The 23,145-nt window shown below is 48.3% G+C and overlaps 10 protein-coding genes across 10 annotated transcripts; 6 read left to right on the top strand and 4 right to left on the bottom strand.

The window, feature by feature from the left end:
* Nucleotides 1-517: 517 nt before the first annotated feature.
* On the bottom strand, nt 518-2,020 carry FPOAC1_012117 (uncharacterized protein; the record flags this gene model as incomplete). Its single annotated transcript, XM_044856478.1, has 1 exon — nt 518-2,020. One exon carries the CDS (start codon nt 2,018-2,020, stop codon nt 518-520), a length of 1,503 nt encoding a protein of 500 aa, XP_044703791.1.
* An 809-nt stretch (nt 2,021-2,829) lies between these two features.
* On the bottom strand, nt 2,830-4,200 carry FPOAC1_012118 (uncharacterized protein; the record flags this gene model as incomplete). The annotated part of the gene is made up of 2 exons (XM_044856479.1): nt 2,830-3,350; nt 3,402-4,200. The coding sequence occupies 2 exons, from the start codon at nt 4,198-4,200 to the stop codon at nt 2,830-2,832; spliced, it is 1,320 nt and encodes a 439-aa protein (XP_044703792.1).
* Nucleotides 4,201-4,588: 388 nt separating this feature from the next.
* On the top strand, nt 4,589-5,574 carry FPOAC1_012119 (uncharacterized protein; the record flags this gene model as incomplete). Its single annotated transcript, XM_044856480.1, has 3 exons — nt 4,589-4,804; nt 4,877-5,086; nt 5,152-5,574. The coding sequence occupies 3 exons, from the start codon at nt 4,589-4,591 to the stop codon at nt 5,572-5,574; spliced, it is 849 nt and encodes a 282-aa protein (XP_044703793.1).
* Nucleotides 5,575-6,043: 469 nt separating this feature from the next.
* On the top strand, nt 6,044-7,690 carry FPOAC1_012120 (uncharacterized protein; the record flags this gene model as incomplete). Its single annotated transcript, XM_044856481.1, has 3 exons — nt 6,044-6,285; nt 6,375-6,674; nt 6,727-7,690. 3 exons carry the CDS (start codon nt 6,044-6,046, stop codon nt 7,688-7,690), a joined length of 1,506 nt encoding a protein of 501 aa, XP_044703794.1.
* Nucleotides 7,691-8,601: 911 nt separating this feature from the next.
* FPOAC1_012121 (uncharacterized protein) lies at nt 8,602-10,347 on the top strand (the record flags this gene model as incomplete). Its single annotated transcript, XM_044856482.1, has 1 exon — nt 8,602-10,347. The coding sequence occupies one exon, from the start codon at nt 8,602-8,604 to the stop codon at nt 10,345-10,347; it is 1,746 nt and encodes a 581-aa protein (XP_044703795.1).
* Nucleotides 10,348-11,876: 1,529 nt separating this feature from the next.
* Nucleotides 11,877-14,622, top strand: FPOAC1_012122 (uncharacterized protein; the record flags this gene model as incomplete). The annotated part of the gene is made up of 3 exons (XM_044856483.1): nt 11,877-12,021; nt 12,341-13,836; nt 13,888-14,622. The coding sequence occupies 3 exons, from the start codon at nt 11,877-11,879 to the stop codon at nt 14,620-14,622; spliced, it is 2,376 nt and encodes a 791-aa protein (XP_044703796.1).
* Nucleotides 14,623-14,984: 362 nt separating this feature from the next.
* Nucleotides 14,985-17,031, bottom strand: FPOAC1_012123 (uncharacterized protein; the record flags this gene model as incomplete). The annotated part of the gene is made up of 3 exons (XM_044856484.1): nt 14,985-16,648; nt 16,713-16,761; nt 16,810-17,031. 3 exons carry the CDS (start codon nt 17,029-17,031, stop codon nt 14,985-14,987), a joined length of 1,935 nt encoding a protein of 644 aa, XP_044703797.1.
* Nucleotides 17,032-17,582: 551 nt separating this feature from the next.
* Nucleotides 17,583-18,907, top strand: FPOAC1_012124 (uncharacterized protein; the record flags this gene model as incomplete). The annotated part of the gene is made up of 3 exons (XM_044856485.1): nt 17,583-17,671; nt 17,723-17,876; nt 17,927-18,907. The coding sequence occupies 3 exons, from the start codon at nt 17,583-17,585 to the stop codon at nt 18,905-18,907; spliced, it is 1,224 nt and encodes a 407-aa protein (XP_044703798.1).
* Nucleotides 18,908-19,344: 437 nt separating this feature from the next.
* On the top strand, nt 19,345-21,156 carry FPOAC1_012125 (uncharacterized protein; the record flags this gene model as incomplete). The annotated part of the gene is made up of 1 exon (XM_044856486.1): nt 19,345-21,156. The coding sequence occupies one exon, from the start codon at nt 19,345-19,347 to the stop codon at nt 21,154-21,156; it is 1,812 nt and encodes a 603-aa protein (XP_044703799.1).
* A 318-nt stretch (nt 21,157-21,474) lies between these two features.
* Nucleotides 21,475-22,628, bottom strand: FPOAC1_012126 (uncharacterized protein; the record flags this gene model as incomplete). Its single annotated transcript, XM_044856487.1, has 4 exons — nt 21,475-21,493; nt 21,549-22,201; nt 22,273-22,355; nt 22,406-22,628. 4 exons carry the CDS (start codon nt 22,626-22,628, stop codon nt 21,475-21,477), a joined length of 978 nt encoding a protein of 325 aa, XP_044703800.1.
* Between the last annotated feature and the right edge of the window lie 517 nt (nt 22,629-23,145).

A 23,145-nucleotide genomic window follows, 5' to 3' on the forward strand; every position in this document is an offset into this window, starting at 1 on the left:
TATTTAATTAGAGAAGAAAGGGTCGGGTGGAGGGTAACAGGCGTTAGAGGCTGGTAGACTGAGGTATGATGCTATCTCGATTTGCTGTCATGGGTCAAAGAATTTTGAACAAGCGCGGTTCATGGTCAATTAAGCGCAAACCAATCAAATGCCGATAAGAAACCCACTCTTACCAGCTCTTATCGATAATGTCCACTTACTATGTCATTCTCGACATGATAAAGATAACCCTCGATTCCTCTTTACTTATAACATTTGTTTCAGAGTGATATGATTAATAACTTACTACTTGCCGATTCCATCATAACCCATCGAGTCATTTAAACATTTCAAAAATTAGTAACCTGCAATTTGTACACGTACTGCTCATGAAAATGATTGTGGCCAATATTAGGGTATATCCCTTTTTGAATCTATCTATTCATTTCGTAATCATAAAATTGCAGAACATGACTTCCGCATAGCGCTTTTCCTCTTCTATATACCATTTCTCAGAATCGTTGATTTTACCAAAAACTTAGGCCTCGAAAACCAAGGCGACACCATCGTCACCAGCTGTGACAATCCTTTCTCCAGTCTGACCCTGGACAAAGCCCAGGACACCGCCGCCCTCACCATCACCACAATGACCCTTCCACTCTTTCTGCAGACCGGCCTCGGCAGCTGTGGCTGTGGCATTGGGGTTTGTGGCACCAGCACCTCGGAGATCCCAGCGACGCACGGCACCGTCCATGCCGCAGCTGGTGAGTTGCCATGAGTTGGGGATGAACTCAAGCTTGACGATGGCGTGCTCCTCGTGAGCTCCAGAGATGTGTCTTCGGACAGCGAAGCGGCGGGTGGCGTCGTAAACGACAATGGAACCGTCGACAGAGCCAGCTGCGAGGAGGGTGGTTGGTGGTGTGTTAGGAGTTGTGACAAGGGCAAGGGACTCGATGCTTTCGGATTGTGTGTGCAGGGCAGCGAGAATCTGGCCACCAGCGGTGGCACTTGATTGAGCAGCCTTGCCTTTAGGACCAGCGCGAGCCTGAGGCTGAGGTCCACTAGGGGCGAGTCGTGGAAGAGACACAATCTTGATGGCACCAGTGGCACCTCCGACGGCGATGAAAGCGCCCCTGGGGTCAATGGCAAGAGAGTAAAGACCGCCCTCAACCTCGAAGCGTTGATCCTCGGCGGTTAATGCCACAGCAGTCATACCGTTGTCGCCAACAAGGTTCTTGGCCGTGGCCTCACCCCAAACATCCCAGACGTATAAGCTACCATCTTCAGAAATAGTGGCCAGAAGAAGACCGTCAGGTGTCCAAGCACCAGCAGTACAGCTGCCAGTGTGAAGGAAGTAGGATTGAACGATCTGGAGAGGGTTGGCCTGGTCTGTAGGGTCAACTGTGTAGACCCAGACGGAGCCATCAGAAGCACCCAATGCGACAGTGTTGGGGTTTGTGGCAGAAGGGCAAGGCACAAGCCAGTTCACCTCGGGAACTTCCTGCGCCTCGCCAAGGAAATCCATCTTGAGCGCATCGTTTGAGATAGTCGCCTTCCAAGCGCGCAGCCTTCCGTCAAGACCACCGCTGATGAGGGCATCTCCACGGGGAAGAGTCCAGGTGAGTGTGTTCACCGAGTCTGTGTGACCGTCGAGGCTGAATAGAGAGTTGACTTGTGTGCTCTTGAGGGCGTCTGCGGCGGGGTCGCTCGAGTAACTAGCAGGTAGCGGGGGTCGCGACTGGACGGAGGCGGTGTTGAAGACCCATCCTGCACCGGGAGCTTCATCCTCTTGGCCGGCTGAACCACCAACGGCGATGATGGAGGGGTGCTGGGGATGTTGAGCGATGGTGAAGAGAGAGTCCTTGGGTTCGTCAAAGTAACCAATAGAGTCGTTTTGGAGCAGGATCTCCTCGTTGTCGGAATCCATAGCAATATCCTCATCGGCGGCGATTTCCTCGGCGGCATCATCGGCGGCGAGCATGTCTTCTTCGAGTTCTTCGTCGACAGGCTCTTTTTGATCGCGGGGGTTAGAGGACGACATGATGGCGGGGTAATTTAATTAACAAGTTTCAATACGTTGTGTTGTTTGAAGGAAGGGAAATTTTGGATGATGTAAGAAATATGAAAGGAGAAAGGAGAAAGGGATTGAGTGTCTAGAAACGCTAGACGGAAAGTATGTTCTCGAGTTTGTCAGTCGAAGCTTGCTTGATAAGCAGGCAAATGTTTTTTTCGACTTTTTTTGGTTGACGGGACGAGGATTTTTTTTCCTGACTGCGGGGTGGTGGCGGTCATTGCTTTTTACTCAAAATGGATTATGACCGAATTGTACATTATAAGTTGCGGGAAGCTTCACTTGTACTTTTGTTAGACTGTTGATATATTAATTGTTTAAATAAACAAACACTACTGCGGAATGACTGAACTTCTTGAAGAATTAAAATGCAGGCGCCCTTGTTCTAAGAGAGAAATTATGATCTGAATACCCCCTCATGACGCAGTACCTAACTATATGTTGATCCTGGGATGAAGTATAATCCATATACCACCACTACAGCTGCTGCAAAGACTCATTTCAGTTAAATACTTACCTCTTTGGACTAATTTCATAAAAGATATGGCGAGATACACACAATCCAGTGGGTATCAAGGGACATGTTAATTAATTATTATTGAGTATGTTCCACAAATGGAGGGACTAATTCCAGCCGACAACAAGAAGTAAGCCATCATGACTCCTGCAGGAGAATCTAAGCTTGTTGCAGGGCTAGCTGTAGCAGCGACCCAGGAATCGATATAGGTAGAACAGCAGAGAGATATTTCGCATGCGCCAGCAACGCCTAAATGCACGTCTCAAACATCCAACACCTCAACCCAGTTGTTCTCCGACTGTTTTCTGTTCCAGCGTTCTTTTGCAGCCTGGCGCATTACTCTCTCCTCCTCTCCAACCTCATCGGCTTGCGTCGCCATCTCACGAATATGATGCTTGAGAGCCGACGAGAGCATTTTATACCATCCGCCGTGAATCTTGCAGCGTTTGCGATCGCACATGCCCCGCACTTCGTCACCTTCTCCCAAGGGGTCGTCAAGGCGAGCTGCTTTGAAGATGGCCTCGCCCTCTGGTGACTTGGCGAAAGCATCGAACGGGTCCCGTGCACTGACAGTATCGAGACGTTGATCGTAGCCGCAAATATCTTCTTTGAATCGGCCTGCATTGATCGCTGCCTGGCGACGCCCGTGAGCGTACTCGAGGAGAGTCAGCATCTTGTGGCATAGAACGGTCTCCTCTGCCAGCTGAAATCGCGCTGCAGCGGCGTTTTTGAGAAATTCCTTCTCCTCTTCAGAGAGATGCAACTCGTCGTCGTTTTCTCCTGCTACGATAGTTGTTAATCATCTGTGGTGTACATCGAATAGTAATGACTTACCGTTTCTACTTCCGTTGGCGGCCTTTGTTTCACCTGAGAATGGTTGCTTGGCCAATTGCCAAAGGCCATCCTCGTCGAAACCTGAAAGCCCGCTCCCCAAAAGTGCCATGAACTCCTCCTGAGTAAGCTGGTCGTTGTTGCCCCCCTTTCCCTTCCCCTTAGGTAATTTGGCTACCATGCGCTCCCACCATGTTTGCGCATGTTCGTTGGTACAGAAGGCGCTTGGCTCCTCATCGGTCAAGCGGGCAGGTTTTCGACAGCCGCCCAGCGAGCAGGTCTTTTTGTATATGGTTTTGCGGTCATCAGTTGTGCAAAGTGGGCAGATGAACCTTTCAATCAGCGACTCGCCAATCTCTTTGTTCAAGTCGATACATTCTCCATGATACCAATCTTCGCAGTTTTCGCAAAATATCATCCATCGGTGATCGTCTGCACCACGGCAAATGCAATACGGTCCATGGTCAGACTCTTCCAATTCGGATCCTGCTGATTCAGGGGCCTCTCCTGAAGTTGAACCAGACTGCACAGATTTGGCCTTTTTTGCCGCTCTTGGCCCGCCAGTATTATTAGAGCGCTTGCCAGACTTCTTAATGGCTGAAGCAGTGCCTTTCTTCTTTGCTGCTGTTTGGGCCCCCATGTTGTTTGGTTGTTCGGTAGAGGTTGGAGGATGCAGAGGAGATTTGGAGGAGAGATTTTGAACGTCTGATGAGTTTTGTGTCATGGCATCGCCTTTCGCGTCATTGCCCAAAGTTTCTGAGCGAGAATTCTCGCTTTGTCCTAAGTTTGGTGATTGTTCCATTGTGGATCGCTGGCGCGTATGTATAATTGCCAACTTAGGATGCAATCACAGGCTTTTATTGAATGAATAAGTCACTTGACATATATATGATCATATCATAGAGCTGAGAAGCAATTGTTGAAACAGTATCCATATAAAGAACAGTTTGTCAAGATTATCCGTTTAAACAACAAGTCCAACTTCGATGTAAGTTGCAGCCACTGACTAAAGAAGGTCAGGATGGGAGGACTACATGGCTGAGACCAATGACTAAGCACAGCACAAGCCACCACGGTAAAAGCCCGGACCCACGTATTTTTGGAGCTTATGATAATCGAAAGATGTAAGTTTACGTAGTTGATAGCTTTTACATGAGCTTCACTCGACTTATCCATTGAGGCAAATCACCATGTCGAACTCGGTCGCGACTTCAAAAGCCCTTAGCGGTGTGTTCTCATCTCTCTCGACACGGCAGTGTCAACGATGTTTCTCTAGCAGCGCTCTCCAGCCTAAGCAGCTCCGGCCGACCCTCCCACGAGCGCCAATTCAGTCGAGACAGCCTATTACTCAGCGCCGAACGAAGTACAAGACGATCGAGCAGGCCAAGAGCCGATACAGCAATGGGGTACGAATTGGAAAAATCCAAGAGAAATGCGACCCAATATGAGCAAGCAAAAAGCTGACAAATGCGCAACAGCCATTTTCTTGGAAGGCCGGATTTCTTTTTGTCGGTACTTGCGGCCTGTTGGTGTGGTACTTCGAATTTGAGAAGGAGCGCATGCAGCGCAAGAGAATAGCGGAGGCTGCCAAGGGTGTCGGTCGACCAAAGGTTGGAGGAACCTTTGAGTTGGTAGACCAGGATGGAAAGCCTTTCACGAGCGAGATGATGAAGGGCAAACACTCTCTGGTATGTTAAAAAAGCGGGAGATACAGCCCAACCCATGTGTGACATTTATATCTGACATTTGTTAGGTCTACTTCGGCTTTACTCGATGCCCTGATATCTGTCCTGAGGAGCTTGACAAGATGGCAACCATGCTGGATATTGTCGAACAGAAGGCCCCCGACGCACTTCTCCCCATCTTCATCACATGCGATCCTGCCCGCGATACCCCCAAGGCTCTTAAGGAGTACCTCAGCGAATTCCACGACAAGTTCGTCGGCCTTACGGGTACCTACGACCAAATCAAGGATCTCTGCAAGAAGTACCGTGTCTACTTCAGCACACCGCAGAACGTTAAGCCTGGACAGGATTACCTAGTGGACCACAGCATCTACTTTTATCTCATGGATCCGGATGGTGACTTTGTGGAGGCTTTGGGCAGACAACACTCGCCTCAGCAAGCCGCCGCCCTTATTCTTGACCACATCAAGGACTGGAATGACAAGAAGTAAAGTGTTGGCGATCTAGTTGTCATAAAAAACTGGCGTGGGTTGTACGATGACAAGTTATTGCGGGTTTTGTAAAGATATTGTACCATCAAAATCATTGACTCATAGACACATACTGTGATGTATTGACCACTCATTCAATTGTAAAATATATACCCCAAAACATAGCAAATATGCAACACTCATGAAATTGTTTCATAATCCAATAATAGCAGTGATTTTCCGATTTGTTCCAGGTTCAAGGTGATCAATGCTCGGCTCATGTTAATGCCAGATTAATGTGGGCGGGTCTTGCCGATGAGCGCTCTTATCAACCATGACTCTAACAATCTGGTAACTCACAACTAACTTGGAAGAGACAGCCACTCTCAAGCTCTTTGTTTTGTTTTGTTTTGTAGCTGACAGATTCTATCAGGCTTTTCTGTATATACACGCACACTTGATTCTTGTCCCTGGCACTCGGTACTTGAATATGCAACGTTTCGGTGTCGTCGGCCAATGCCGATTCGCTGCACGTCGGTTGACGCAGCCTCGGTATGTCGCGGCGGTAACAACGACGGCCCCGAGGGCTTCGTGTCTGTCGCAAAAGACATTTCATACATCTCATACTGCTCTATCGAAGCCAAAGGGATCATTGGGCGTCAACCCGAATAACTTTGAAAAGCCCACGGATCTGGCACGCAAGGTATTCTCCGAGTTCGCTTTTGCATTCGAGTAAGTCAATAGAGCTTTGTATACAGCTTCTTCACCATGTACAACCAACATCAGTAGTATTCAAATGACATATTACTAATCTATCATAGTATCGATGGCGTCTTGTATCAGGGTCGTAACAGGGTGGAGGGAGCCGACAAGGTCATCAAAATGCTCAGAAGCAATGGCATCAGATACGTCTTCTTAACAAACGGTGGCTGCGTTCCCGAGGGTAAGAAAGAGGAGAGTTTGCAGGAGCGACTTCAGATCCCCAAGCATGAGGACGCTATAAAAGGAAGAATGATTCTTTCGCACACGCCAATGAGTGGTTGGAGTGAAGACATAAAGAACGATGGCACGATTCTGATTACAGGTTCTCATCCTGAGAAAGCCCGACAGATTGCTCTCGAGTAAGGACTACACCACTATGACTCTTATACCTGCACTAACTAGTCGCAATAGTTATGGCTTCAAGCGCGTTATCACCCCAGCAGACATTCTTGCCGAGTGTGGTGATGTGTTCCCCTTTGAGCATATTAAGGGTGGGATCAATGGCAAACCTGTGCCTCTCCCTGATGGCAAGCGAATCCCTTTGCTCAAAGATCCCTATTCTACAAACATCCCCGCAAATGCCTTGAAAATTGACCATATCTTTATCTGGAACGACCCAAGAGATTGGTCTCTTGATATCCAACTTATCCACGACTTGTTGATCTCTCACCAAGGATACCTTGGCACTGTTTCGAACTTGAATGGCAATGAAAATCTACCCAACAATGGATGGCAGCAAGACGGACAGCCTGGGCTGTGGATATCCAACCTTGATCTGTTGTGGAAGACAAACTACCCCGTAAATCGATTCGGTACAGGCGCTTTCATGGAAGCCCTGAAGGGGATATGGTCCACGACGACCAACGGAAAGGAACTTCAGTACAGCGCTCTTGGCAAACCTTCCAGCCATACCTACAAATATGCTCACGAAAGACTACTGCAATACTACCACGACATGGCGTGTAACCGCGGCCGAAGCCCTGGGCATGATACGTCCAAGTGCCATCCGCTCCGCCGTGTCTACATGATCGGTGACAACCCGGAAAGCGATATCCGGGGAGCTAGCGAGTTCGAGGCAGAGGACGGAACTGAGTGGGTTCCCATCCTGGTGCGAACAGGCGTCTGGAGACAGACCTCGACGGAGAAGGAGCCACGGTACAAGCCGGCCGTCATTGTAGACGATGTGGTAGATGCCCTGGTCTGGGCGCTCAACAACGAGGGAATCAAGGCTGACAGGGAGTGGGTTCTGTCTTCTCTATCGCATACCAAGGGCTACGTTAAGCTGCCGCCGCTGGAAGATGGTGTGCATAATGGCGATCTGGAAGTAGGAGCCAAGTACCCCAGTGAGTTGGAGGCTACTGAAGCGAAGTTGTAGACAATAAGTATGTCTGAACAGATATCTACCTCGCAAAACGATTGCTGTTGCCTCTTTGTTATCATTGGCTGTCGTGTCTATATATCCAGTTCTACAACGTCGAACTAGCAGGCAGGCAGACCTTCCTAACAGAGCTGTACCTCAGCTCTGTTTCCTGGTGTAGGAATGAGCTGATTCTCTATGAACTTTTGTTACATCTACCAAAGCGGTTAAGAATTCGCCCATCGGACATACCGACATAGAATTGCTTTTTGCTGCAGATGTTGTTGGCGCTAGCATGTTCGCATGCGGGAACCTTGTAACCAACATCACGACTTCGTTTCAACTCTCATCTCGAGGAAGAATCAATTGAATTATTTGAGACTATGCTCACTCATGATGCTAACGCACAAGATAAAAAGAGATGACTGGCTTGAAATTTGTATATTAGTGATATGCTCCATAAACTTTCACTGGTTAACATAGAGACGGCAACAGGCTCACCAGATCAATACCCATGTTAGTGGTTGGGATAATCTTGACAAGGATAAGCCTCAGCTTGTTTTAAGAACCCGGTCTGCTGCAGTGAGCTTGTCTTGATCACACTGGCTGAATAAGATGATTGCTTAGCCCCCTCGAGAAGAGGGTATCTGGGAGCTCCCGCCCCCTCTGGAGTCTCTCGACCCATAATCGGTTGACTCCTCCTTATATAATATCAGGATATCATAAGAATTGGTCGTTATTAGCATAAGGGACGAAATCGATACGACACTTTATGCAATTTAGACCGGACTTAGGTTGTTTATTTTTGTACTCTAAGACTTAAAGGCCAACTTTTTTGCTACCTACCAGCCCCTACCGTCAGTTATCTGTTCCTCCCAAGTCAACTCAGCTTCTCGAGTATCATTGATATCTGTCAATGATCGCATGAAATGAACTTCAGCGACAGTTCGTCCGATGCTTTGAGCAGCCTCTACGAGGCGATTGATCTTAGTGATGGCGACATGATATGTTGCTTCGCTCAATCTCAAGGCAATAAATACTGTATCACTACCTTGCCGAATACACGAAGGAAGAAGATCAGCACACTTTTACAGACCTTGGCTCTTTATGAGCTTGGCAGCGAAGGCCCAGACGCAGCCCGGACGGTCGAAACGACTCTTGCTGAGTTAACCAAAAATCTCATCTGCCGTAGGCCCATCATATTGCATGCAGTCAAGTTCGAGATTGCCGGGAAGCGCTACAAAGACAATCTGGAGTATGTTTACTTCTTGTTGACCTCGAAGTTTGAGGGCTGGCAGCTGGAGAGAAAGGCCGAAAAACTGCGAAACAATCGACAGCATACGCCAACTCGAACTTCCCGAAAACCCATGGCCAAATTCAATGGTTATGCGAGCAACTCAAAGAACGTAGGGTATTCTGATGAAAACTCATGTGAAGACAGCTGTGAAGACAGCGAGGACACGGCCGATGAAAACGAGTTCGATACAAGGAAACGAGAGAAGATCCAAAGGCCCAAATTAGTCAGGGAGAGTCCTCATGGCGAGCAGGATATCTTGGTGACGCCAGTGAGAAGCCGACGTACAAGAAATCAACGCATGGTTCTCACAAGTACAAGAGCAACAAGAGGGTCCTTCGAGCCACCATCATCTCCGTCATCCAGCGACGATGAATTTATTGTTTCACCTACATCAGTAACTTCTCCGGATCCCGACGAATTGTTTACTCCGTTGTCGGCTGCCTCGACGCCCGACTCACTTGCCAGCAGTGTGGGGATTGAATCTCGACGGTTTTATTCCAGAACTTCATATAGAAAGCGACAAGATGCAAGCCCGACACGTGGAGCAGAACTCGCGAATCTTGATGTTCTCTCAAGAGATATGAGGCGAAAATTGAATCTGGGTAGGATCATCTCTGACAAAGAGGAAGACTCTGATGATGAGAGTAACTCTGGCGTCCAGAGTCAAAATTCTGAATCGGATCAAGAGGCGACAACTAGCTCAACTCCTCGTCAACTTATAAGGTTGGTGCCGAAAAGACAAGAAGTTCGCAAAATCCTTGAGTGCATGGCAAAGTCGCCTGGGAAAAAGGGTTTCGCGCCTGGCTATATATACGGCTTCACCGATCCAACAGCACAGGGCAACCATATCAAGATCGGATATACAGAATATCCTGTTGCAAAAAGGATGAGAAAATGGAAAACATGCGGCTACAAGCCCCTTGTCAAATTCGAGGTATTCATGCCATGTGCAGTCAAGAAAATGGAAGAGTTGATTCACCGCACTCTATACATAGAAGCAGAGTACGCGTCTTGCCCAGCCACATCGTGCAGGAAGATGCACAGGGAGTGGTTCAATATATCGGAGAGCGATGCACGGGAAGTTGTCAAAATTTGGGAAAAGTTTAGTAACCTGATGCCATACAACGAGTCGCGTCAACTGAACGTTATCTGGGAGAGTATTGTGACGGCTCAGCTAGCCAAAACCTGGTCATCGGACACGAAGGCGTGGTTAAAGGAAGAACTGCTTACAATAGTGTCAAAGGAGACAAAGTTACGAGATAGCTTGGAGGAAAAGAAACGAGAACGAAAGGAGATCCAACGACAGCTGTCAAAGGTCGAAGAGGATGAGAAGCGCCTTCAAAAACAACTGGAAGGGTTGGCGATTGGCGACAGGTAACAAGTAAGTTGGACTGATATGTTTGGGAATGTTTGATCAAGGTTATTCTGTATTTTGAATTGGGTCATGACATGACGTTCTTGTGTTTGCGATATTGATGGTACGTCTGTCTTGAAAAGATGGTTCATGTATTGACACGAGTTATTAATACTCTGGAAGCTGATGTAGTCCGAGGATGTTGCCACACAGATCGATAGAGCACGGTAAAGCGGCAAGGCTGTTGATAAAGTCCATATGGAAGAGTAACATCGCAAATAGCCTCTTCGGAGATGTGACACTATGCCGAGAGTAGCCCTTGTACGGCTTCGACGCCCGAGAGCGGGTCAGTAGTGTTCGGGGCCGGCAAGATGTGATCCGATAGACCAGGGAAGAGGCCTGTTTAGGTGAATCGAGAGCAGAAGGATACATGTACTATATGTACAAAATAGGTGTATAGAACACAGCAAAGGGCCCTTCTTTCTCGATATCTATCTATCGTTCGAGGACCCCTGGAGCTCTTCTCTTGGCGGTGAAGCGGAGCCCCAACACTGAAGGTAGCATGTGAGACACTGCCCAAAGCGCTACCGAAGGTTGCTCAAAAGGGTATAACGTCACCGAAACTACGTCACCCCTGGTAGAGGCTCGGTCTGGACCCTGAGGACTTTCTCTTTATCTGAACGGCTTTTTTCTTCGTCTACTGACCCTGTTTTTCTTCATCTTCGGTCAAGGTTTTTGGGTGTAAAGCTTTAAAAGAAGAACCAATTGCTGTTGCTTGTTGATGACATGACGTGGAAAGACTCTTGGCTGCCTGGATCTACAGTACATTACATAGGTTGCATTACAGTGGACGCTGGGCGTTGATGGCGATACCTGTGACGTTGATTTAGGTACCGACTTACCTAAGGAGAGCACCCTAAATTGGATCCATCCATACCTGGTCAATGGGCCTCTGTTTTAGTCTAGTAGTTTGCTTCTACAATTGAGATCATGTGGCCTCCTTCCTTTGTGAAACTGGCGTCTTTTCGTTTATATAGATGACTATCCGTACCTACTAACTAGCCTTATCTCTCTTGGTAGTTTCCTCTCATATCTTTCTCCTTTGCTGTACTTATCTATAGTACAGGACCCTTTATCGGTGTCATATTAAACTTCAATCAGGCGAATCATCTCACGAACCAGCCAATACGAATAAGTGATTTCAACCACACCTCAAAGTCCCCGGTTCTATTAATCGCACTCCCTTTACCCTGCCTTAGTACACTGTCAGCCACAAGCGAGCCAGTGACCCTTGGACCACTTTTTTTTCTTTGGAACGACAAGTCGGGAGGGGAACAATTGACAGGCAGCTTCCTAGTTTCCTTGCATATGCAGCGACGCCTCAATCTCTCTCTCTCTCTCTCTTCTTCTCTTTTTCTTCTTCTTGATCTTCTCTTCACCGCGATTCATTCCTTCTACTACATTCTTGGAACACTACCTACCTAAAATCTCATACGGCAGTCAATATCCATCGACAACAACTTTACTTCAACTCTAAAGTCAAAAACCCCGCCATGTCTGCTGAGCCGAGCCCCGCGATAAACGGCTCGTCTGCTCAGCAACAGCAACAGCAGCAGCCTCAACCTCCCCCGTTACGTTCAGCCCTCAAGAGTGAAGAGGACATTGAACGCCCACTTCCTCCAAGCGGCTCCCTCAAAGGTGAGGTTTAATTTTTTGTTTGAAGAACGGCCATCGCGCCTCGAATGCATAGTATTCAATACCATGTAGCTTCATGGGGCCGGCGCAATCCAATTGCATCAAGCATGTGATAGTGAATTGCGAATATTACGTTTTGGGCATGGCATGTAGTTGGAATTGGCATATCCAGAGGAAAGCAATGAATGAGAGAATATCATTCTTCGACATGGTTGTGTCTATATTGCTACTTTCAAAATCCTACTCAATATGATCACAGTATCCTCATTCTTGTTTTCCACACTCAGCACGTTGAGTGGAGTCCAAAGCTAACAGATCACAGCAGTTCAGATTGCAGAATCCGAGCCTGAGATCCAGACACTCGAGGATGACTCTCAACCTACAAAGCAATTCCATACCAACCTTCGACGACGCCTAAGCGGCAAGCCTCCACCTTCTCAACTTCCAAACAGCTCTTCTAGGTCCTCCTTGAGCGACAACCCTTCCACCAGTCGTGCGCCCGAAGAACCTGCCCCGACCTCGAACCCCTCTTCGCACCACCATCACAGTCACCGCCGCCAGTATTATAGTGAGAAATTACTCGCCCAAGTGGGAGATTGGTTGGAGCATGAGCGTGCCAAAGCACATGCCAGGAAATCAAAGAAGACGAGCCGCCGTCGCAAATCCAAGTCGCCCAACAAGGAGGATCAGTCCAAGAGCACCGGAGAAACTGAGCCCGCATCCTCATCCGCGCAAGGACCTGAACAGAGCAACAATGGGCGCCCCCGCTCTGATTCTGTCGACTCCAACTCCAGTGATACCTCTTTTGATAGACTCCAGCGGATTCTGGAAGAGTCTTTAGCTCACATGGGTCTCAATTCGGTGCCTCACATGACCCCTAAGATGTCCCGACCAAAGCAGCGAAAGGTTCCTTCTCGTTCTTCTCTGCTTGGCCCTTCTTCCGATACCGAATATGCCGATGGTGATGCAATTGTACCCAGCTGTGATGCTTGGCTTGATAACACCAAGACAATGAGCTACGCGGGTGGCAATGCAGATGCTGAAGATCAGGTCGTCAACGATACTGATGTCAAGGCCGACAAAGAGAAAGAGTGTTGGCTCAGTTTCAAGAACGAAATCATTCGCATCGCCCACACATTGAGACTTAAAGGATGGAGGCGTATTCCCCTGGGTGGTGGTGACATAATTTCCGTTGTGAGGTTGAGCGGCGCCCTGACCAATGCTGTCTACGTCGTCACGCCCCCTAAAGAAGTCGATGAGGCCGACGGCAGGCGAAAGCCCTCTAAAGTTCTCCTACGTATCTATGGACCTCAGGTCGAGCACCTCATTGATCGAGACAACGAACTCTCTGTTTTACAAAGGTTGGCACGCAAGAAAATTGGACCCAGATTGCTCGGCACTTTCCAGAATGGACGATTCGAGCAGTACTTTGAATCTATCACACTGACCCCGATGGACCTTCGAGACCCGGACACGTCTCGCTCCATTGCAAAGCGAATGCGGGAGCTTCATGACGGTATTGATCTACTTCCCCATGAGAGAGAAGGCGGCCCTGCCACATGGAAAAGCTGGGATCAATGGTTGGACAATGTGGAGCGTATCGCCACCTATCTCGACAAAGAGTATGAAAAGCACGATGAGAATCAGCGCGGTCAACAGGACTCTGTTGCGCATGCTTGGAAGTCGCGAGGTTATGTGTGTGGAACCACCTGGCCTGAATTCAGGAACATGATGACGAAATACCGGGTTCACCTCAACAGCTTCTACAAGGGAGGTCAACGAGAGGTCAACGACAGCCTCGTCTTCGCGCACAGCGATGTAAGTTGTTTTGGTACTGCGCTCATGGGGCCTATACTAACATACTGTCAGACTCAATATGGAAACATTCTTCGCATTCGCCCTGATGACGAAAAGTCACCACTTCTTCAGGCTGCTAATAAACACAAGCAGCTCATCGTCATTGACTTTGAATATGCGGGACCCAACACTCGTGGTCTTGAATTTGCCAACCACTTCAACGAGTGGACATACAATTACCACGATGCTGCGGCGTCCTGGGCGTGCGACGTGCGACGATATCCCACACCTGATGAACAGCGTCGTTTCATTAAGGCTTACGTCGATCACCGTCCCCGGTTCCAAGGCAGTAACTCGACACCCCGACTGGCCCCTGTTGATAGTAACGCATCCAGTGGCATTTCGACGCCACTTGCGACACCTGGAAACCCTGCTGCAAGCAGCTCAAGCTCCATTGTCGAGTTTATGCTTGATGCGCGAGTGCCTCCAGGAGGCTGGAGTGCTGCGGAACGAGCCAACGACGAACAGAGAGACCAACGCGTGCGAGATTTGTTGGAGGAGACTCGACAGTGGCGCCCCGCCAATCATGCCCACTGGATTGCGTGGGGCCTTGTCCAAGCCAAGATCCCAGGTCTTGATGAGTCTATCAAAGAAGAAGACCTGCTGAGCCCGGACGAGTTCGATTATCTGAGCTATGCACAAGACCGTACCATGTTCTTCTGGGGCGATTGTGTGCGCATGGGACTTGTCAAACTGGAACAGCTGCCACCTAAGCTGCAGCAGCAGGTTAAGACCGTCGAATACTAGGGGCGAATGTCAGTCTCGGAGGAACGATGCATGCACAGTAGGTGAGTGTATTCCGAACCAAAGACTATGTCATGACTATTTTCTACATCATTTTGGAAGATGAGGAGTATACTCGAGACCTTCCCTAGCGCCGTCAAGCTCAAGTCATAGACTAGATGTCTGGCGATTTGCATACATCAATATTTCTGCTCTTGGAAATGATGTTTTGCACTAAACATAGAAAAATCAATAAATGCCATTTCGACACTTTGTAACTTCATAATGCATTCCTCGTCTTCGGCGTGTTTCATCTACCGTTGAATTTATGCTGCTGCAAACGCAAGGTTGTAAGTCTTTGTAACGTGATATCCATAGGAAACGGTCTATGCGTCTAGCTTGAGACGATCAAGCATGGCATCGATCTTACGCTGTAGGATCTGGTAGTTGATGGCGTCTGAAGCAAACTCATCCTCTGCTTCAGCTCCATCCAGCGTTCGTACGGCCTCTCCATCCTTGACTTCTCCATCCCCATTCGCTTGCACACCGTTCTGGCTCTGGTTCGAAACACCGTTAGTAGCATCTGCGGATATGTCTGCTTGTTGCGCCATAGCAGCAGCCAAATCAGCATCGATCATCTCTCCTGATTCGTCCATCATATCCTCAAAACCAACATCCTCGAAGCGCAGTCTGAATCTATCGCTCAGGTAGTATCGAATATCATCCAGTAGTTCGATAGTATCCGTCTCTTCTCGCACAGTGATACGTTGGGCAGACTCGGCGATGAGTGCCTGGAAATCTTCCTCGTCTATGTAGTCCTCCAGGCGATATGCCAGATAACGCGCTGCGAACTCTTCTAGGCGCTGGACACGAAGATCCCATGCTGCATGAATAACGTCGTAGATGTTGATGGGCTCCATCTCGGGGTCCTCGACTCCTGGCCCATCTTCACCATTCTTTTGCGCCTCGCCATGTGTACGGTCCACAAGGGCATTGGCGTTGCCACTACCGAGAGTGCTGATAGCCTGAGCGGCTTTGCTCTTAAGGCCATCAAGGAAGAGCATATCTGCGGCGTATAGCAGATCCAGAGCGTGCTCGAGGGGACACACCGTGGACTCGGTGTAGAGAAAAGTAAGGATAATCTCTAGAACTGCAGGCGTGCAGTCAACGGTGATGATTCGGAGATGATCATCGCGCTGAGATTCGACAAAGTCGCCGGAGAACATCTTCTCAAAATACTCACTGCGGATGAGCATAGCCTTATGAGCGGGATAGAGACCGGATTTGCGCTTCGTGACGGATTCCTGATCCCCAGCCGGGCCAATGGGTATGGTAGGGCTGTCTTCCGTGGGGGTTACTTGACCTGACCTCTCATCCTCGATATCGATGGGCTCGTCGGCGCGGAGGATAACATCGGCAAACATGGAGTTGTCGTACTTCCACTTGACGTCCTTTACCTGGTCTGTATCAACGACCATCTTGTGTCCCAAGACATTTTGTTTGAAAAAGTCCTCGAATTGTCCTCTCGCCCGCTCGACCTCGGCCTGGTATCGCTGTCGAGCAAGCCTCCTGTCTCCGCCTGCAAGGATGGCTTCCCACAAAGACTCGACTTCCAGCTGCTTGTTGACTTTGTCCAGTCCCTTCAGAACATCTTCTTCAGAGTCTGCACCGCCTACAGGTGCAATATCTCGCGGTACCTCACCCAAGTAAAGATACCTTAACACAATAAGAAAAGACTGCACGGGAACAGTATGGGTAAGTTTCCAGGTAGTTGTTTCCGGAACAGCGGCAAGTTTGGAGCGGAAGTAAGGAGATCGCGCAACAAGGATGAACTTGTGTAAGTCAAAGGAACGGGAACCTGAAGCCAAGGTAATGTCTGTCGTCTTTGGGCTTGTGCGGCCAAGGAGGGTTGAGATGTGAGTCGACCAGTAAACATAAGGATCTGAAGACTTTGAGAAATCATACTGGAGAAGCAGATTTCGGATGCGATCATTGAGGGCGTTGTAGATGCATCGTTCCCCTTGGAATGTGTTTCTTTCAGCGAGAGCGCCTAGCAAGCGTATTAGCGGTTTGTTCATGAAGGATATAAAAATCAATGAACTCAATTAACCCACCAGATTCTAATAGTAATTGGACAAGTTCATAATGTCCACATAAACTGGCCTATCCATATTAGTCTTTACCTAACAAGAGATTCCCCAGCGCACATACAACAATGAGGGGCGTGTAGTCAAAACGATCCTTGCCATTGATGTTCACACCTTGGCTGATAAGCTCCTGGCATCTTCTCAAATCTCCTCTTCGACAAGCCATGAGAAAGTCATGGAATTCGGGGGTTTCATCGAGAGGATTCTCATCGAGGAGAACGCCACTTTCGATGAGCCGAGCTTCCTCTCCAAGCTTTCCCTCGAGCTCGAATTTGCGGAGAACCATGGTTGTGTATATATATATATATAAGTTAAACCGGATAAGGAAAAGAAGAAAGGAATTCTTTTCTAGGTCAGTCTATAAACAAGAAAACAAGTTTATTGTGTAAATGTTTTTTTTTTTTTGAAATCTCCGAAAACCGCCGCTCGTTTTCTTTAGTAGGTAGGTAGTTCATGATTATCAAAGCATGGAGATCCCCTCCAAAAACGAAAGAAGTCGCCATCATCGCAGCGGGTTTGACGTAGCCAATTAGATGATCCATGCTTTCGCGTTGATATGTATCGCGGAGTCACGTGGCTACGGCAGGTATCGAAGCCATACTGAATAAACAGTACTTCTTACTTTGCTTTGTCTTAACCTCATCATTCATACAGATATACTGGGCCGCTATTATATATTTACATTTTTATTTCTTTTTTTTCTTGTTAATTGCCATAAAATGATATCTTGATTCATTCATCCTTCTATTTGCAATCCTTTTAATGCCAAGCTACTTACTGATCTAGCAAATCTGTCTCTTACATTCTTCAAACCCCCATTCTTAGCAGTCCTAAAAGATGACTCCTTTAAAGAAACTCATTCTCTTGATCCTCTTTATTTCGTTCATGGTCTTTGTGGCCTTTTTTGGACGCATACCTGCACTTCGGTCAGTACCGAAATAGTGACTTTATACTCAGGAGGCTGACATTTCCACTAGACGAACGCCGATAGCTGCACTGCACAGGCTAATATGGATTCATATACCAAATGGAATCATTAGAGTAGACCAGTTGCTCACCGGAGGAAGAGTATCAAGCTATTTGTCTCGATTTGGTAACCACATGCTACATGAGCGACACTGGACTATAGTGGTAATGTGTCACACTGATCTTGCAATCTGACGCCAAACTAACACCCTCAGCTCTTCTTTTCGCTCATTATGATTGTGGGCGAGTGCATGTTTATTCCTCAAGCATGGCCAAAGATCGGACCTCTCACAAAATGCGTTGTCGCTGTCACTGTCTTTCTCCCTTACCTATTTCTCTACCTGGCATGTTCCGCTGATCCAGGCTACATCACGCCCGAGAACCATGCATATTACATGTCGCTCTATCCGTATGATCACACACTATTTCACCCAGGTCATATATGTCGGACTTGCAAATTCCTGAAGCCTCCTCGCTCCAAGCACTGCAGTCTTTGCAAGCGTTGCGTCGCCAAGTCTGACCACCACTGTGTCTTCATCAACTCATGTGTTGGCTATGGAAACCAGCACTGGTTCCTGTTGCTGCTGTTGTCCACAGCTTTTTTGTGCACCTATGGTGGCTTCCTCGGGATGTCAATCATCACGGTGCGGGTGCAAAGATACAGTCCTGGATGGTCTATATGGAAGCCCAGTCATATGACTATCACTCAGTATCTGGCCGGTTGGGGCTGGGGCATCCAGGATAATGTCAACATGGGAGCTTCATCTCTTCTTGCTGCTCTTACATCCCCACTCGTCTGGGGACTGCTCCTCTACACAATGTATCTCGTCTACTGTGGTACTACGACAAACGAGACTCTCAAATGGTCCGAGTGGAAAGAGGACATGGCCGATGGGTTTGCGTTCCGCCGGTCTATGCCCGCAGATCGCGAGAAGAACGAACGAGTCGAGCCTCGTTGTGCACGCTGGCCGGTCGATGTTCAGCAGATAATTGTTACGACCCAGGATGGACAGCCTCCGGCCGAGAATCTCCGACTTCCTGGGCAAGGCTCATGGGAGCGTGTCTGGAATTTGAGCGATGTTGAGAATCTATACGATATGGGACTGTGGGATAATTTGGTTGATGTCTTTGTGGCTGACTATGGATTCGGTCAAAGGGCTGACGAGCCAAATGCAGAGAGACGGCGCAGGAGATAAAAACTTGTATTTCGATGTGCTTACATAGATAATAGACTATGAATACAATCTGCTTTCAGATGAGATCTGCAAGGCTGAATCTGCAGGGTGACTTTGAGCCTGAAGGATCACAACCCCTGTCCACTGCCAGGCTGATTCATTGGCTTCTTTGAATCATGAATGAGGGGGTCAAGCAGAGTCCTATGTACGGATACTGAAGGATGCCTGTTGCTGACAAGGACGTATTTATCTGATCCTGGAAATAACATTGTTGAACTGTTTAATTAAAGGGCTGTTAGGTCCTACGAATGTTTCGCACCTAAACATACGACTACTCTATGCATCAACAAACTCGGCCACTAATGGCGTAAGGGACGAAATCGACTTTAAACATCCTAGGCGATTGTTTATCCTTTGCACCCTGAAGCCTAGAGCGTCAGCCCTCAGACCAATGCATCATGTCTTCAGCCAAGTCCTCTCGGTCTCAACGCCTTCAGATGCTTGGGACTGCCTCGCTACCAGCGCTTCTCATCGGCGGGCTCATCCTCATCCTAGTTGGTGTCAATGCTTTTTCGAGCTCTCCTTCTTCAGAGTTGAACCCTCGTTCGCCAGGTGAGTTTGGTGAGCCGAGTGTCACGGGCCAACGTATCTTTAGGATTGGTCGTGAATGGAGTATCCAAACCTGGATCGCCATTGCGGGCATTGCTTTTGGATTGTTGTCGTTCGGCTTCACAGAAACATACATACATATGTTCGACGCTTGGTGTAGCCGACAAGCTCAGCATGATAACGGCCTTGACTATGCCCGATATCTCAATTCTCAGGCCCGGGCACCAGTACGTTACGGCCTCAGAGGGTATCCGGCCTTTATCACTCTGAGATACATCATTACTGCCATGGGCATCGCTGTATCAATTGGCTACAAATTCGCTTTCGTTACCCCGGAAGTTAAGGTCAATGAAAACCTCAGCCTAGATGTAATCGACTATCTGCCTCATCGGATGTCAATGACAACACATAACTCCTCCTCCTCTGATCTGGAGCCTTGGATCTCCGACGGTCCACTCTGGCTCGAAAGTCGCTCGTTCCTTCATTCTAATAAGCCTTCGATTCTGTTTATGAGCCCAAGCTTCTACGAGAATACAAGACTTCCACCCACCACGGTGACGATGGTTGGCCATGGGAGTTGTAGGCATGGCATTACTCTCAAATCTGCTTTCAGCCCGACGGATAGTGGGACTCTATATACCCGAGAGTTGGCACTGGCTGCTACGGGCTCAGCGGCTAAAGGCACGTTTACCATGAAAGAAGACAAAGGCGACTGGCAGAGGATTGAGGTTCCTAACAGCAGATTTTTCAATCCTCCACAAAATGCAATCATCGAATATCGCGTTCCTGAGTTTGCAGTGCTTCAGGTCCAATGGGCAAAGGCACCCGACAATTCTTCAGGAACATGGGAAGTGCCCGTGGTCCAGCGCTTCCAATACACTATCAACGGAAACATGGCTCTAGTCAGAAGACGTATAGTAGACCAAAACTGCATACACCTCACTGGCCCTGGCTTGAATTACTTTTCTTACAATACAGGCACTCTAGAGAACGCTATCCTAAAAAGAGGGATCGTAAGAAAAGAGGAAATAGGACGGGATTATTTTAATATCACCAAGAAGATGCCTGAGTACAGTATTTGGCTGGAGCCTCTAGTAAAGACTCAAGATGCTACGCTTGTCACTGCCATTAGTGCAGTCGTCAGAGTGGTCATGACCGTTTACAAGATGGACATGGGACCAACGATGGACATTGAAGAGGGCGATATGCCATTTGGGGAAGAAGGGGACCCTTTTTCAGAGGTATACCCAGGAACAAAGGCTCCATTCTATGTGGGAACGCGAGCGGGCAAGTACTCGGGATGTCATACCAACGCGGCGGTTGTCTTTATTCTTCTCGGCTGCTTTGCTATCTCGGTTGCGATATTCCGTGTATGGCTCGGTCCACCTGTTTTGACTTCGTGGATGGGCCAACATGTATATCTAGCTCGTACAGAAGCTATTTCTCTGTCTGGGGACGTGTTGAGTTTGGCTTCAGGGTACGAAGTGGCTAAACAGGATCTCGGAAGACTACGGTTGTCAACCCAGAAGGGAGAAGAATCGGGCGCCATGTTGGAACACGACAATAGCACCGACTCAGAAAGACAATCGACAAAGGAACGAGGAGAGGAGGCTGGTGAAGTCAATGGGGTCAGGTTACCCTCAGAGTATCAGGATAATTGATTGCTGGAAGCATAAGACGAAATTAGTAGGTTATTTTATGCCCCTTAGACTATAGTTCTTAGGCTATTCATTTCATCACAACGGTACCATATAGCCACAAATTGTATCCATGGATGATGCATTATTTCGTTTTTACGTCGCTCATAATATCATAACCACACGCTCCTAGGTCTTGCGTAGACCACCCAAGACGACGTCCGCCCTCCTCCACCACAGCAGTGACTCTAAACCCAGTCACTACCCTCATCTAGAGAGCGCATTGTTTCTATAAACCCCTGTCATAACCCAACTCCACGACTCCTGGTTCTCATCTCTTGCTTACAAAATGGTGCCGAAACTAGAAAATGTCAGTGGCCGTGTCATAGCAGGCAGCAGATATATGTGCAACTTACCCAAAAGTCTGCTTGATGCTCTTGACGTAATACTCGAGCCAGTTGCGCTTAGTAACGTCTTCCTGGCCGATAGGAACACCCTCCCACTTAACTCGCATAACGGTAACGTGGTCAACGTCGTTCTGATCAAACTCCATGTGAAGCTTGGAAAAGTGACCGGCGGGCCACTGGTTCAAACGCCAGCTCTGGGTGATCTTCTTGGGCTCCTCAAGCTCGAGGTACTCGCCGGAGACGTTTCCGCCAAACAGCTCAAACTTGCCGCCGACCTTGGCACCATCGAAAACCTTGGGAGGGGATCGTGTAAAAGCAGCGATTCGTTGGGGGTCGACGAAAGTCTGGTACAGCTCTTCGGCAGTGGTTCGGAACTCCTCGTTATCGGTCACGGTGGTAGTGTTGACGACGCTACCAGTCTTGGACTGGGTGCTTGTGGTAGCGGCGGGCTTAGGGGTAGAGCTCTGAGGGTGGACCTTGGGAGTCGAGAAACCACTTGAAGGGTTGGAGCCTGGAGCATGCTGAATGTCCTTGCCATGCTCGGCGATGAGGGCGCCAGCAAGCTTTTGGAATTCCTGTCGCAGCTGGGGCACGATCTTTGATCGGACGAGGTCCTTCACGGGCTGCTTCTCCTTGGACTCGGCAAAGATGTCTACGTCAAACTACGAGGGGTCTTAGCGGATTTATTCTACGGCAACACGGAAGGCGAAAGAGTAGGGGAGGTTTTACGTACCACGTACTCGTCTTCTTCCGTGTCGTGGGCGAGCTCAGGCACGGTAATAGTGCCAGAAACATCATCCTCACCGGGAGCAGATCCTGTAAGGTTAGTTTTCACGCTTGTAATCTAAGTAACCGTATTCCCTTACCCGAGTACTGAAGAACCAGCTTGACGTCAAAGATGGTAATCACCTTGCCCTTACGTTGGCTGACGTCGACGTCACCATCCATGCTCTGGATCTTATCAATCTTGGCCTTGACCTCGCCATCCTCAGCCTGAACCTTGGTGAGAGACTCGTCGAGGTAGGATCTGGCCCATGGTGAGACGTCCTTGTTGACCCAGTGCCAGTTGTTGGGATTGTGCAGAACCATTGTGAAATTATGGAAGCGCTGTTGTGACTGTTGACTTTTGAAGATGTTAGCTTTTGATCCGACAGAAATTGAACGAGTAAAAATTGAATGTCGCAATTGGTATCAGATATGGTTCTAAGACCACAGCATATAGGTCATCAATGGAGGGAGTACAAGTCACCCTATGACTGGTGCCAGCTGGTATCTCATCATGCAAGATGCGACGGTGTACGAGACGGTACGGATAGTACTTACAATTTAGTGAAAAGGGTATTGAGATTGAAGAAAGAAAGCAAGAAAACGTTGTTTGAAAGGCCAATAAATAGAAGAGAAGGAAGAAAGCAGAGCAGAACAGAATATGAAGAGATGGAAAGAGAGGAGAGTTCTTTTGGAGAAGAATCCTCTAGAATTTTACTTGAGCCTTGTGCCCCCACAATTGGGGAGCTGCAAGTGGGGCTCATTTCCATAGGCGGGTAAGACCCAGCCTCGTGCTTTTCGATTTCGATCTCCTCAGCCTCGAGATGGGCTTTAAGTATCG

The sequence above is a fragment of the Fusarium poae genome, chromosome 4 (assembly GCF_019609905.1).
Source record: "Fusarium poae strain DAOMC 252244 chromosome 4, whole genome shotgun sequence".
NCBI classification, from domain to species: Eukaryota; Fungi; Ascomycota; class Sordariomycetes; order Hypocreales; family Nectriaceae; genus Fusarium; species Fusarium poae.